Genomic DNA, 15,026 nt, shown 5'->3' with positions numbered 1-15,026 from the left:
CAATGAAACAACTACCTGGATAGATGAGGGGAGAGCAGTGGATACTGTCTACTTGGAATTCAGCGAGGCTTTTGACACTGTCTCTCACAGCATCCTCATACACAAACTAAGGAAGTGTGGACTGGATGAGTGGACAGTGAGGTGGATTGAGAACTGGATGAAAAACAGATCCCAGAGGGTTATAATCAGTGGCACGGGCCTAGTTGGAGGCCTGTCACTAGTGGTGTCCCCCAGGGTTCACTATTGGGCCCAGTATTTTTTAACTTACTCATCAGTGAATGACTTGGATGAAGGGGTAAATGCCTCCTCAGGAAGTTTGCTGACAACGCTCAGCTGGGAGGAGCGTCCCATCCCTTCAGAAGGACCTCAGCAGTTTGCAGAGAAGGGCAGAGAACAACTGCACCTGTGAGCTAGATCCAGTTAACTCCTTCCTTGGCTTCTGTCAGCTTTTTGTGAGCCGCATGAGAGCAGATCTTTCTAGTGGCCGAGGCAGTTAGTGGCTCTGCCTTATACACTTACTCTGCCTTACGATCTTTGCCATTTCCATATTTTTAATATAATTGCATCTTATACACTCCTCATTCACATGAATGTTGATGTGCACAGGAAAATTTATAGCTTGTACTAGCTTTGCTTTCCAATAGTATGTAGTATTGACATACTTCCTGTGCATGCAAATGATGAACACAGATGTTGATGCAGGTCTATCCACAGCATGCTGAAGCAGCAAAAACAAATTCCATCTTGTTGCATCTCTTCCATATCGGTTGCCTTCATTCGCAGACGTTGACTGACTAATTTTTTCCCATAGAGAAGATCAGTATGTGAGACTCGAAAGTTGTTTTATTTGAGATTGCTTTTCTAGGCTGTTTTCAGTTGAATACAACAGAAGGAAAAAAACAAACAAGCAAGACCCTTAACTGGTATAGGACAGAAGTATTTTCTCTCAAATATCAAATGGGGAGGGAGGAATGATTTCTGAACATTTCTTCTCCAGCAGTGCCGTAACTGTGAAAAACCACTGCTGGATCTCTGCCATTGTTCCTGTAAATTCATTTAGCCCTTGTTATTTTGACAATAAACTGACAGTGATTTGCTGCAGCATGCGTCAATTGGATTTGTCTACTGCAATAATGTATATAATAACAGGGCTTATTATTGATGAAACTGTGCTTGTGCTATTTAGTTTGCAAATGTCAGAGGTTTCTATGGTAATTTATTTAGGAAACCGTAAAGGTCATTTAAATGCTGCTGTTCAAAGATCAGCCTTTGATCATAGGAAATATTCCATTGTTTTAAGAAGCCTCTTTTCCTTTTGGATCATGAACATTTAATTAAAAAAATGGTGTAGTCTTTCCAGAAGTTTAATATATCTCATTCAAAAGATAGGGAGGGGGGAAAAAGCCATTTAAAACTCAGATTTGATGGTACAATATATTTGGTAGGCACAGGATACATTTAGAAAGCTACATTATTTTTTGCATATCACAGGCTAGTAGAGGAAAAGGACACTGTTAGTAAAGTTTGAATAGAAAAATATATATCTTCTATGTTTGCATGTCTTTGAAACCTGTTTGGAAGGTGAAAGGAGGCTTTCCATGAAGAGAAAGATACAAAGGAGTTTAAATTCTCTGTGTTCTTTTGAATTCCACCAACAGGTGCATAACTTGGAAGCTAAAATGAGAGTTAGGTGTCAAGGAAGTGTGAGCTCAGTACCACTAACCCTTCTGCATCTCACTTTATGAGCCTGGATTATCCCATGTGGGTTGTTTTTGCTTTTCTCATGCCCAGAATTTTGTGGTATGACTCATGGACTTGCTGCATGATCTGTGTAACTACATCTACATCCTGGATATCTTGGGTGAAATTAGTGGGTACCTTCCTTGCTGTAAAATTGACAGTTATAAATAAGTAGTCCTGGTAAAGCATTTTGACATCCTTTCACTGAAGACACAATAAATGGCAAATCACTTGATTTTACCAGGCAGCACCAAGTTTTAGAAGAAAACCTCTAGCTAGTGTTCTTAGTTTAATGGAGCTTAGAAAAACACTTTACATATGTATATAGTTGTAGTATTTCCTGTATTAAGGGGATCTATGCTGAAATCATGATAGCCCATTAAAATTTTGCCAAGAAGCTCTTAGGCTCCTGCACAGCAATTCGGTGCAACCTTGTACAAGCAGCTGAGAGCATCACTAACTTTCCCATCACTGGTGCAACTGATGTTGAATGTCTGACTTGTGTGGTGTTAGTGTGTGCAGTCACGTCCTAAATTGTGCAACTGAATAATCACAGCAATCTGTAGTACCAGATCATTTCTCGTAGTAAGCAAAGGGCAGAATAATGCAGTATTACAGCAGTAATCTTCTGTAGGTGTGGATAAGTCTTTTTTTTTTTTCCTTCTAGAGCCACTGCTGAGTTGTGAGAGCAGTCAGACGTTCAAAAATATAGTATTATTTTTAAACTTATGGCTCAGTGTTTTGAAATACCACTAAATAACCTGAAATTCAACTCTGCAGTAAGGAGCTAAAAGCCTTTTTTATGAAGTGGCTTAAATGGAAAGTTAGTGAATAAAAGAGCAAATAAAAACAATGCCTGCACATTAAGAAGGGAAAGCATTTATCAAATTAGAGAGCACTTTCTACTTTTTTTTCTTTTTAGAATAAAAAAGACCTTAGTTTAACACATTTTTGTATGGGATAGACTACATGAATTAGAACTAACAACTATAAATTCTTTTTTTCTTTGCCATGAACTCCTGAGGCATATTGTGGATATTAAATAACTATGGTGCTTTAGCTAGATTAAAAATTTAGAAAATAAATAAATAAATCTCTGCTTATACCAGTAAAGTTTTTCCTGAGGTTCCAGGCTTATGTTTACTGAAGATGTTGTAGAAAGAGATCATTAAATACACTATTGCAAACTGTAATTGTATTTTATTGCCTGGGCTGAAGATGAAATTGTTGTTCAATCTCTTTCTTCCCTATTAAGATCATGTCTCCATTGGAGGGCTTGGGGATAGCTTTTATGAATATCTGCTCAAGGCATGGCTGATGTCAGACAAAACAGATGAAGACGGCAAGAAAATGTATTATGATGCTGTTCAGGTAAATAAGATATGTAAATCTTCCTTTCCATAATAATCTAATCTATTGTAATCCTAAAGAGACAGGCTCTGGGGACAATGTGAGAGATTTATGTATTTGCCACCACAGGGTGTTTTTTTAAAGAATTAGTTTCTGTTTTAAAAAGACTTCTTCAAATAGAAGTGCTAGAGAAATACAGATACTATGGGAAAGGGGAGAATCTTGATGAATAACTATTTTTTTTCAACTGCAATGTAGTCAGTTGTCTCTGGAGGAGAAAAGTATAAAATAAGCAACAAAAGATGCATCTACAAGTAGTTCCCAGATAGACATTCAATTGTTTTTCCTTAGTCTTCTCTAAATATATATTACTCTTGTCTTCTTCCCTTATATCCAGAAGGGAATTCCTCTCTTGTGTTTCAATCCCACGTTTCAGCCGTCAAAAGTGTTTTGATTGTGGTCCACAAATGGATCAATGTAATATGGTAGGTAAGTATAAATGAAAATAGGGGCTTTGTTGCACAAATACTTTTTGGTCCAAGAGCATATATTAGCCAGCTTCCGTGAAACAGCCAAATTGGACACAAGAGAAAGTTTTCAAAAATCAGAATTGTTCATACTTACATTTCTATGCGGTATTTTATTTATGGTCCTGCTGGTCTGCAGTTTGCTTTGTTATTGATGGTATTTCCTTAATATGCTGTTTTGGGAGAAATAATGGGTTTGTGACACCAGATTGAGACTTGAGAAATATTAAGTTTAAATTCATATTTACAGGCTTTCCTTCCAGTCTTGGGCAAATGACCTAGTTTCTCGGTTCTTTGCTTTCATATATATATATAAAAGAGATAGTATTAGTTGGTTTTTTCCCCTCCTTTCATCTGTTTTGAGTAGAAGCTGTCTAGGGCCAGGACTTTTATCTCTTATTAACTGTATCTATGTACACTACCTCTATAGACAAGGCTTCAAGATGCTAAGCAATATCTGCTTATTCTTTCATATATCTGGAAATGCACTGTCCCTAGGGAAGTCTCTTTTTTTTTCCCATACACAAAAAGTCATGACATTAAAAAATACAACTCTGACTTATTGCAACTATCTTTTTTTTCATTGGAAAGTTATATGTGATGATTTGAGGGAGGGTGTGATCTTTGGTGGTAGTAAATTTGATGACCAAGTATCCCCTGCTAAGAAAATCTTGCCTTTAATTTTGTAAGTGCAGATTTGGATGCTGTCGGCCTCATTTTCACTGCTAACATGGTTTCAGCTTCAGAGCAAAAGGTGGATTTTAAATTAGATTTGAGTGCATTTGAGGCTATAGCATAAGAACAGTGCTACTGTAAATAGCTCAGCCATCGGGTTGGCAGCCGAACAGAGAGAACAAAGAGTCTAATAATACAATATCAATTCATCTTACCATGGAAGGCATTTTGAAGCACCTCAAAGCTGCTCCTAGCCTTCTGCTTCCGTTGGCTTAATAACGTCAGGTTTTTCTTTTAAATACATTCTCAGACATGGTAAGTGCTAGTGCATAGATGCATACGGTAAAAAAAAAAACGTGCTTTTGTTTGTACAGCTATTCTGGAAACAACTGCAGGTAGACTGTCCCAAATGTGGTGTGACCACCACCCTTGTTGGCAGGACCCTGAGTGCACTGCCCCCCATCCTGCAGGGGAGGAGCAGGAGCGCGTTGGTCCTAGCTGACAACGTCAGAGTCCAAGAGAGCCCAATGCCTCGGTGGCCACCGTGGGCTTGCTTCTACTAAGGTGGAACTTCACCTTCCTCTGTTGTGAGCACTGCTGGAGTGAGGTACATGAGGAAGTCTATCTTGCCTTATACCACACGAGCATGTCTGCATCCCATGCCAGCTGCAAGGTGGCAGTATGCCTGTATCTCTCCTGAGCCAGCTCAAGTTGTCCATAAGCTGGAGAACTGCCTGTTGTTGGCTGGTCACTGGAGAAGAGGGCCAGGCACACTCTGATATGTGTCTATGCGGAGTGCAGGAACATGCCTTTCTTTAAACTCATATCTATACTAGGATAACAACCTCCTTGGGTACAGAAGTTGTCACAGGCATCTTGAGGTTGCAGTGGGAAGCAGAAGTGGTGATGGCCACCACACTACAGAATCACACAACAGTTCTCCTTGCTTGGGTTTGAGCTAGAGGAGCAGAATTGCCTGGTCAGCAGCATCACCAAATGTGACAATATCAATGACAGGGTCGGAGCTCTATTGTATATGACTGTTTAAAGTACCTATTTTCTTAATGCTTTTTAGTAGTACTAGCTCTTAAGAAGTCCAAGCATCATGTATTAGTGTTTGAGAGGGCCAAGTGATCACTATAAAGATGTGCTAGATTTCCTTATGCTGCTGGCTGAATGCCACTTCCAGTATTTTCTGAGCAATGGCATTTCTCCTGTTGGCTCTTTTTTGTACCAAGGTACATCTGTACCAAAGCTGAAAATGTACATGCAGCGTTAGGAGTTGCAGCTTGATGTTGTAATGTATCTTGTTCAAAAAGCAGAGGCGAAGTTGCAGTCTCACAGAAACTGCAGAATGTTTGTGCCCTACTGAGATGCCAGGTTCTTCCCTGGAGCAACAACCCTGATTTGAAATCCATTCTGATATTGGCTTTATTGCTATCGATCCATTACTTATCTAAATTAAAGCTAATTTTAGAGTCTGCACAAGCTGCAGTCTTTCTTTAAGACTAAGCCTACACGGTTTGGGCATTCTGAGTCTGCTTCATATTTTCTTAGATAAATTTCCCCTGACGCTTTCAGAATCTTTTTAAGACTACGCCAGAGGGAACGGTGTGATTATTCCTGGCCATTCGGTCCAGCACATACCCACCAGATTCTGAAAGAGTGATGTGAAGGTTCGATGCCTAATTCAATACCATCTGCTATCCAGAAACCACAAATGAAAATATATGGTGAGTGATATAGTTCACTGTGAAAAGCTAAAATCTATTTAGATAAAGCTTTGGGAATATTTTTCACATTGTTCCGTAAATCATATTAAAGAAAAAAGAGTTCTTTCTATTAGAATTTTTGTATCACCTATAGCTTGTATAATGGCTTAAGTTAAAAGTAATAACTAAGATGTCAAACTACATTTAAAAACTTCTTCTACTTGCCATGAATAAGATGCATATTTGGCTGAAACCATTTAAAGAAGAGTTTATTTCTAATGGGAAGAGGGACAGAGATAGTCTTGTTTTGAATACCAGAGCTTAATATGGATATGTAAGGCCATCAGAGGGGTTCATAAACTCTAGAATTCACACAAAAAGACAAGTGAATGCATTTGTAATGCAAGTTATTTTTTCTCTTTTGAAAAGCAGTACCTATAATGTCCTGCTTCACATAATACATGAAGTAAGAGATTTTTTTTAAACGGGTTTCAATGGATAGCATGCAAAATTTAGTTACAGAACGAATGTGTATTCAGCTTTTAGCCATATTTTGAGGATATAACTGCCAATAAAATAATCTATGAGTCTTTGCAAGTACCAGGACAAGAATCATCCCACTCTTCTTAGTTAAAAAGCTGACCTCTGAGACACAATTAAGTTTAATAAGAGAACATGATAATTTCGAGCAAAAATGGACGTTGTGGGTTGACTTATATCTAGTCTGGCAACAGCAGTGTCATAAACAACTGCATCAAATCCTCCCCTCTTGAATGTGTCAGCCCTCATTTTCTAAGTTGAAGGGATATTTTTCCACTACTCCTGTGTATAGGTTGTCTCACATTTGATGTCTGAACTGGTGTGGTATCTTTTCCCAGTTTTCCCATTATATCTATTTATGGCCATTGCTGCAATCTCTCTGCATCTCATATATTTATTCTCTCTCTCTCTGATGCTGCCTTCATCCCCTTATCAGGGTATTTCTAAAGAAGTGGCATATCTAAAAGTTGTAAAGAGAATGGAAACTCATCCTAGAAGAACTTCACAGGAAAAGGGAGAATGCCTCACCAGCACTTCCCAAGCAGCTCAGTTCAGTGCAACCCAGGGTGGGCCCGTGGTGTCAGTAAGGTGAAGGAGATAGTCTCTGCAGTTTTACCATGAGTCAGGGTAGTTTACTTTTAGACATTTAGGTTTTTTACTTTCTCTTACTGCGTAATAACTGCTCAGAAGATAATAACAAGAAAGCTAGTGATGTCTAGAGAACATAGCACATGGAAGTAGAAACAATGGAAATGGCCAAAAGAAGAATCGGTGGTGCCATAGCAGTGCCACAGCCACTCTGCCAGATTTCAGCAGCATTCCGGAAAGTCAGCTTGCTGCTAGGCTGGGTTGCATGATTAAGGAATGCAGTAAACTTCTGTGGGTATCAAAAGGCAAAAAAGTAATTTTTGGCCTCAAGATTTTGAGAATTTAGACAGAAAATATATAGAATCACTTTTTTATTTTTGTTATAATTTTTTTGGCACATTGCTAACTTTGGAGACTAACTTTGATTAGCTTTAATTTTGTTTGGGGTTTTTTGGGATAGATTTAATTGTCAGCATTAAGTAGTGAATATTTTTCAGAGCTGTTGATTTCAGCCTTTCAGATAAATAAAACAAATCCATGGAGATTCCTTTCTCATTGAAACAAGGGAGAGAACAAAGTGTTGTTAGCAAACTGAACACACGATGTTGGCAGAAAGGCCCTTTTTATCTCTGGAGTTTCATGAGGGTCTGTTTAATTGTGGTGACAGTCTGGTGGCTGGTCTGTGCTGATTGCCATTTCCATTAATTTGCTTAAAGTGGTTTGCTTTGTGATTGTAGTGATCTTAAAAACTACATAACTGATGTGGACAGTGACAGAACTGCAACAATTCGCTCATAATAGTTTGTCATACTGGGTAAAGCAAAAAGTGTATTAATGAATTGAACATTCAATACTTGAGCACTTCTTGGCATTGAAGAAAATACATAAACAGGTCACAGAGGGTGCTGCAATAGGAGCCCCTAGAATGAAAGAGGGGACCCAGCAGTCTCACTGCATAGTTTGTTTTGGGGGTTTTTTGGTGTAGCAGTGGGGAGGCATTGTCTGTAACTTAAATGTGTTAAAATTAATAAACAGGCAGTTTATTTACATTTTGTCAGCACTCATGTTTGAAATATTTATCACCCAGATGCACTGGTGTTCTGCACATAGCGATAGTATAGCTGTTTTATGTAGATTCATTACACTTAGCAGATGAGAATGTCCAAAGGACTCACTGCTCTTTATTATTCTCTTCACTATATTTCCCCTCTTAACAAGAGTTTTGAGGCTTTCTACAACTGCTTACAGAAAGCATCAAGACTAAAGACAGGCTTTTGTTTTTAAATTGTTTATAATTTACTTATAACTGCACAATGCCTTATGTTTTGCACTATGGAAGGTATTTATTCAACTTTTTGCTTATTTACGGACTGTCAGAAGAAGCAGCGAGCTATATAATGTTGTTAGAAGTCTTTAAGGAGCATTTTAACTATAAAAGTCCAGAGAGAAGCTGTCTGGTTTTTGCTTGTGACCTTGGTCGTCTTGTCAGAGCAGCCATGTCCTTACTACTCGTGATATTTTCCCTTCCTTTTCTGATGACAAAAGAAGCTTATCAGGAGCAACAGATACTTATTCTAGAATATTCAGAAAATGCATAATGTAATATTTTGAGAGTGGCTTGATTTGATTCTTGCCAGACCATTAATACTGCTTTAAGAATATGAATAAATTTAGCCTTCTGGTAACAGACAGCATTAACTACATTTAGTAGTAGGGCACTGGTGCTCTTAGAGACACTAATAGATCTATAGAGGGAAAAAAATAATAATTTTCAGACAAAAGTAAATTGTCAGCTTTCCCCTAGAATATAATCATCTTTTTAGTGATCAGATTAATAGATATCACGGTAGTTAAATATTTGCCAATGCTTCCATTTTAAAAATTTAGGCATCTCCATTATAAGCACTCATATTTCATTGCACTTGTAATCTTGTCTGCATAACATGTCTTAAGTCCAAAAGCAGTAAGTTCTTTAGTGCTTTCAAAATGTTTCTTACGTACTGTGTTTAAACAAATGAAAGTTCTTCTGTGTTCAGATTTCAGTTTTGATTTTTAAAGCTCCGTAAGGATAAAATGCCACTTTTCTTTGGCAGAAGTATATTTAACTTATATGTAGTGAGGGCTTGAACCTCCTATTCCAGCTATAAACTTTTCATAATAAACTCATTGGAATTTTTGATAAAGAATAAATTTGATTAATTATGAAGGTTGATGAAAAAAAAGTATCTATTGCACTAGATCAACTCAATAGAGAAAACATAAGGGAAGTAGCAAAGTGAAGAAAACAGACAATTGACTTAGAAAGTCACTGCATGAAAACCTTACCTGCCTGCTATGTGCTGTTTCAAAGCAATAAAATATATTGGTGCAAGCTGTAAATATTAAAATAAATAAGCAATTGACATTATACATCTATGAATTATTGGAAATATCACATGGTAGAATTCTCTTTCATCCTCATTGTTGCTTCAGATCATCAAAATACTGTTTATGAGAAGTCCTAGGGGAAGAAAAATATATTAAAAGTTTGAACTGAGATAATTTATAGTGCTTTGTTATGAAGACGCCTGCAGAATTGTAATTATCCCCAAAACAAACATTATAAACCCTTGCAATTTAGAACTAGAATAATATTTTTGAAGTTTCAAATTTATTAAAGTATGGAAATATGTAACTGTCTTGCAGGGCAGTTTTATCTCCGGCTACAGTGACATCTTGAGGTGGGAAATGAAACACCTGGTTTTTGTTAAAACAGTAGTAATCATTGAAATTCATTAATCGTAATTTAGAAGTTACTGTAAAAGGAGAGGTAAAATGCCTAAGTGCTAGAGGTAGTAGAACTGTGGGATTACATGGCAATTTGAGGTTTGTAATTTGTTATCTCTGCTCCTTTAGCAGAGTTAATGTTTTTGAGCCACATGTTTATTTTGAATTGAGCAACCTTGAGATTATCATTTTTCCTGAGAAACCTCCATCTGTGCTCTGTAGGCATCTCTGTTAGTGTTTTTATTACCTGTCAGTGTAATCCACTAAAACAATACATGTAAAAATAAGCTTGTTGATGGGAAGGGGTTTAACTCATTTGAACAGTGAGATGATTCAGTTCTGTATCTTCTGTGTTTCCCTACAAACAATACAATTTTATTTTAAACAACTCAAAGGGTAAATGAAGGACTTACCAATGACAAAATCAAGTCAGGGCTGGAGGAAGGGGGTGGTGAAGACATCATTTAAGCTGCATGAAAAACTTAAAGGAGTGAAGAACTGAATGAAGGAAAGTGGGTATTTATTAGGAGGGTCCAGTTCTACTGAATTGTGCAAGTATAATGTATAGGTTAAGGAACAGGCTGATAAGCAGAGAACACAAAACATTGCCTTAACAAAGAAGGCAAGAGGGGATGCAAATCAGGTTGGGAAAAGCTGAAGAGTTTCTCTTTTGTGCTGTCAATAACATAGATTACACAAACATGCAATTTGCAATCCTGTAGTTGAAACAATTCCTAATGTCTCATTTACTGTGACAGATAGGCAAGGGCATAATTTTAACATGCAAACTCATGAGAAAGATGCCAGTAGTAATACAAGGAGCACTTGAACCACAATTCAAACTGTAAAAGGGACTATTACTGTTTCTAATTGAGTGCTAAAGCATTTATAAAGTTGTCGTATAAAGGAATAATTTCCCACAAGATGGAGAAAAAAAGTTATTTGGCTAAAGGCTTTACAGCAGTAAGGTCTGTAAGCAGAGCCTTATGTAAAAGCTCAAAAAGAAAAATTGCCAGGAACTGGCAAAAAGTAAGTCTGGCTCTAAAAACTTATAGGTATGTGTGAGTACAGGACAAAGTGTATTCCATAATGCCGTATCAGCTTTACATGTAGTAAATTTGTTTCTTTAAATATCTAGAAAATGTTTGTTTACCTTTAGTTTCTCTCCCTTGCTCTTCTTTTTTTTGTCCACTACAGTCTCAAGTCAGGCTTTCTCTATTTTTATTTTTTATTTGGTCACTCACAGGTAGCATCTGGTATTTCTACCTTCGGCAACATATATTGGTAGCCACCTTTTCTCGTTCCAGACTTTTATGTTGCACAGTCTCTCTGCCTTACCTTAATACACTCTGGAATGAAATTTCCATTTACTTAAAAGAAAAACTGTACCACCTCCAAAAAACAATTATCCATCAGTAATGTATTTTCAGCTAATCAAAGACCACATTATTTTAGCTTTTTTGATTATTTTCAGGTCCTGTATATTGGTTTTTATTGAGAATATTCATTACAATGAGAAGAAATAATGAATCTCTATAGTGATATATATCATAGAATGGTTTGGGTTGGAAGGGACCTTAGAGATCATACAGTTCCAACCCCCTGCCATGGGCCTGGACACCTTCCACTAGACCAGGTTGCTCAGAGCTCCAGGCAACTTGGCTTTGACACTTTCAGGGATGGGGCATCCACAGCTTCTCAGGGCAACCAGTTCTAGTGATTCACCACCCTCACAGGAAATACTTTTTTTCCTAATATCTAATCTAAACCTAATCTCTTTTGCCCTTTGCCTCAGTTTTCAACAGTAAGACAGGTTGTCCTCAGGACAACTAACCTCTGGAACTGGTGGACAGAGACAGGAAAGTGAATAGCCCCCCTGTAATCCAGGAGGAAACAGTGACCTGCTGAGCCACTTGGATCCTCACAAGTCTACAGAACCAGATGGGATCCATCCTAGGGTGATGAGGGAGCTGGTGGAAGAGCTCGCCAAGCCTCTCTTCATCAATTACCAACAGTCCTGGCTCACTGGGGAGGTCCCAGATAATTGGAAGTTGGTGAATGTCACGCCAATCCACAAAAAGGGCTGCAAGGAGGACCCAGGAAACTACAGGCCTGTCAGCCTGACCTCAGTGCCTGGCAGGGTTATGGAGCAGATCATCCTCAGTGCAATCACTCAGCACCTACAGGATGGACAAGGGATCAGACCCAGCCAGCACAGCTTTAGGAAGGGCAGGTCCTGTCTGACCAACCTGATCTCCTTTTATGATCAGGTGACCCTCATGGTGGATGAGAGGAAGGCTGTGGATGTGGTCTATCTGGACTTCAGCAAAGCCTTTGACACCATCTCCCATAGCATACTCCTGAAAAAGCTGGCAGCCCACGGCTTGGGCAGGGGCACTCTCTGCTGGGTTAGGAGCTGGCTGGAGGGCCGGGCCCAGAGAGTGGTGGTGAACGGTGCTGCATCCAGTTGGTGTCTGGTCACTAGTGGTGTCCCCCAGGGATCAGTGTTGGGCCCAGTTCTGTTTAATATCATTATTGATGATCTGGATGAGGGGATTGAGTCAACCATTGGCAAATTTGCAGATGACACCAAGTTGGGGAGGAGTGTTGATCTGCTGGAAGGCAGGAGGGCTCTGCAGAGGGACCTGGACAAGCTGGAGAGATGGGCTGATTCCAACGGGATGAGGTTCAACAAGGCCAAGTGCCGGGTCCTGCACTTTGGCCACAACAACCCCCTGCAGCGCTACAGGCTGGGCACAGAGTGGCTGGAGAGCAGCCAGGCAGAAAGGGATCTGGGAGTGTGGATTGACAGGAAGCTGGATATGAGCCAGCAGTGTGCCCAGGTGGCCACGAAGGCCAATGGCATCCTGGCCTGGATCAGGAACAGTGTGGCCAGCAGGACCAGGGAAGTGATTCTTCTCCTGTACTCACTGCTGGTGAGGCCACACCCGGAGTACTGTGTCCAGTTCTGGGCCCCTCAATTCAGAAAGGATATTGAGGTGCTGGAGCAGGTCCAGAGAAGAGCAACAAGGCTGGTGAAGGGACTCAAGCACAAGTCCTATGAGGAGCGGCTGAGGAAGCTGGGGTTGTTCAGCCTGGAGAAGAGGAGGCTCAGGGGAGACCTCATCACTCTCTACAGCTCCCTGAAAGGAGGTTGTAGCCAGGTGGGGGTTGTTCTCTTCTCCCAGGCAACCAGCAGTAGGACAAGAGGGCACGATCTTAATCTCTGCCAGGGGAAGTTTAGGTTGGATATTAGGAAGAAATTTTTTACAGAGGGAGTAATCAGACATTGGAATGGGCTGCCCAGGGAGGTGGTGGATTCACCATCCCTGGAGGTTTTTAAGATGAGACTGGATGTGGCACTTAGTGCCATGGTCTAGTAACCATGGTGGTGTTGCATCAAGGGTTGGACTTGATGATCTTGGAGGTCTTTTCCAACATGGTTGATTCTATGATTCTATGATTCTTTTGGTTTGAATCCATTCCCCCTTGTCCTGTCACTATATGCTCTTATGAATAGTCTCTCTTCATCTTTCTTGTAGCTCCCTTCAGGTACTTGAAGCCACAATTAGGTCACCCTGAAGCCTTCTCTTTTCCCGGCTGAACAAACCAAATTCTCTCAGTCTTTCCTCATAGAAGGAGTGCTCCATCCCACCACCTGATCTGCAAACAGTGCAGGAAGGAATTACTTGTAGGTGGCGAGCAACTTGTAATAGAGCTGCAATTCAAATAAATATGTCCCTTTGAATGAGTACATAATTATATAAAAATAAAAGTAAAGTGATTTTAAGTATGAAATGCAAAATTAATTATACCAGACAGAACTTTTCACTTGGGTGGATCTTTGTCACCATACTACCTATTGTCCTTTTATAATAACTTACTCACTTTATTTCCCTGCCAAAACTGCACCCACAACACTGCAGATACCAAGTAGCATTTCTCTATGGGAATGTAACCCTACCTTTCCATCCGACTGTTAAACTTCAGATTTCATGTCTAGGTAAAAATGATTAGTGACCTGGCATGCCATTAATAAAGGCATATACGTTGGTATCTAGCACTCAGGGACCCATGATTTTACAAAGTATGACAAGGTAGTCTGAGAGTCTGTAATATATCAAATAACTACCTAATAAAAATATCTTTAAGTAAGATGGTTACATAATAAAATAACTTTTAATAGACATATGTACTAGTTCTTAATAGGACCCATTTATAAAACCGAGATGATTTGCTTAACGAAACATGAATACTTAAATTGGAAATATATTTTTATTTTGTGACATTCTTGGCATCAATCAACATCAATTTGTTAGTTTCTTAACACCCATTTGTTAGAATAATTTTAAAATTTCTCAAGTGGAAGTTATCTTTTTTCAGCCTGAGCTTTGAGCTTGAGCCAAAAGAGGGGCAAAAACTTGCAATGACTAATTGGTATCACAAAATCCATTTTCGTACTACAAGAATCAACTCTGGTCTAGTTACTATTGTTCAAAAGTGCGTCACTGCTGTTATTTCTGTCAGTTACTTCTTTCTGTCTTGCAGTAATTATTTTCTTTAAAAAAATGCAATATAGTAAATTTAATCATCAGTCTATTTTTATAATTTTTTGTTTTTTAAATAAATTCTGACCCAACAGCTAACTGACCAGTAGAGTTATTACCAGTTGCCAGAATTATTGTTTTGGTGAGATGGGACATACCATGCTGAAAAATTTACTGAAATGTAATTAAAGTTTTTCCTTTCTGAACTTTGTTTTAGGTAGCTTATTTTTTAGAATGCTTAAGTAGTCTGAAAGCTAATTCCCACAAAATTGTTGTGTTTTCTCACCATTCCCCCTTCATGTATAATTCCTCTTTTTATAGGTTGAATTATGCAGGATTTGTTTAAAGCAGGATTTGTTTAAAGCACAGGAATCGTCACTATTTACTGCAGCTTAAAATTTAGGTATGCTTTCCAGTAGGTACCTAGCGCTAAAAAACATACAATCAAGGAGGAAACAAAGGGATAGAGGAGTTTCCTGAGCTAATAGTGACTCTATATCTCGGCAGAAAACATCCCTACTAAGTGCTTTGCACTAATTTTAGTGGAAAACAAAGTGTAGTTTTCAATGTGACATTCTTGG

The 15,026-nt window shown here is 38.8% G+C and overlaps 1 protein-coding gene across 1 annotated transcript in view; it reads left to right on the top strand.

Annotated features, from left to right (window-relative positions):
* The window catches only part of MAN1A1 (mannosidase alpha class 1A member 1), a 147,435-nt gene that overhangs the window by 120,381 nt on the left and 12,028 nt on the right, over positions 1–15,026 (top strand). The window contains exon 8 of the mRNA XM_027716302.2: positions 2,996–3,111. Coding sequence (XP_027572103.1) covers positions 2,996–3,111 — 116 coding nt within the window. The remainder of the gene's footprint in view (positions 1–2,995; positions 3,112–15,026) is intronic.

This window comes from Pipra filicauda, unplaced genomic scaffold (genome assembly GCF_003945595.2).
Source record: "Pipra filicauda isolate LSUMZ 115617 unplaced genomic scaffold, ASM394559v2 scaffold349_size1355687_pilon, whole genome shotgun sequence".
Classification (NCBI taxonomy): Eukaryota; Metazoa; Chordata; class Aves; order Passeriformes; family Pipridae; genus Pipra; species Pipra filicauda.
Note: the sequence above shows the minus strand (reverse complement) of the source record. Positions and strands in the feature narration are given on the sequence as shown.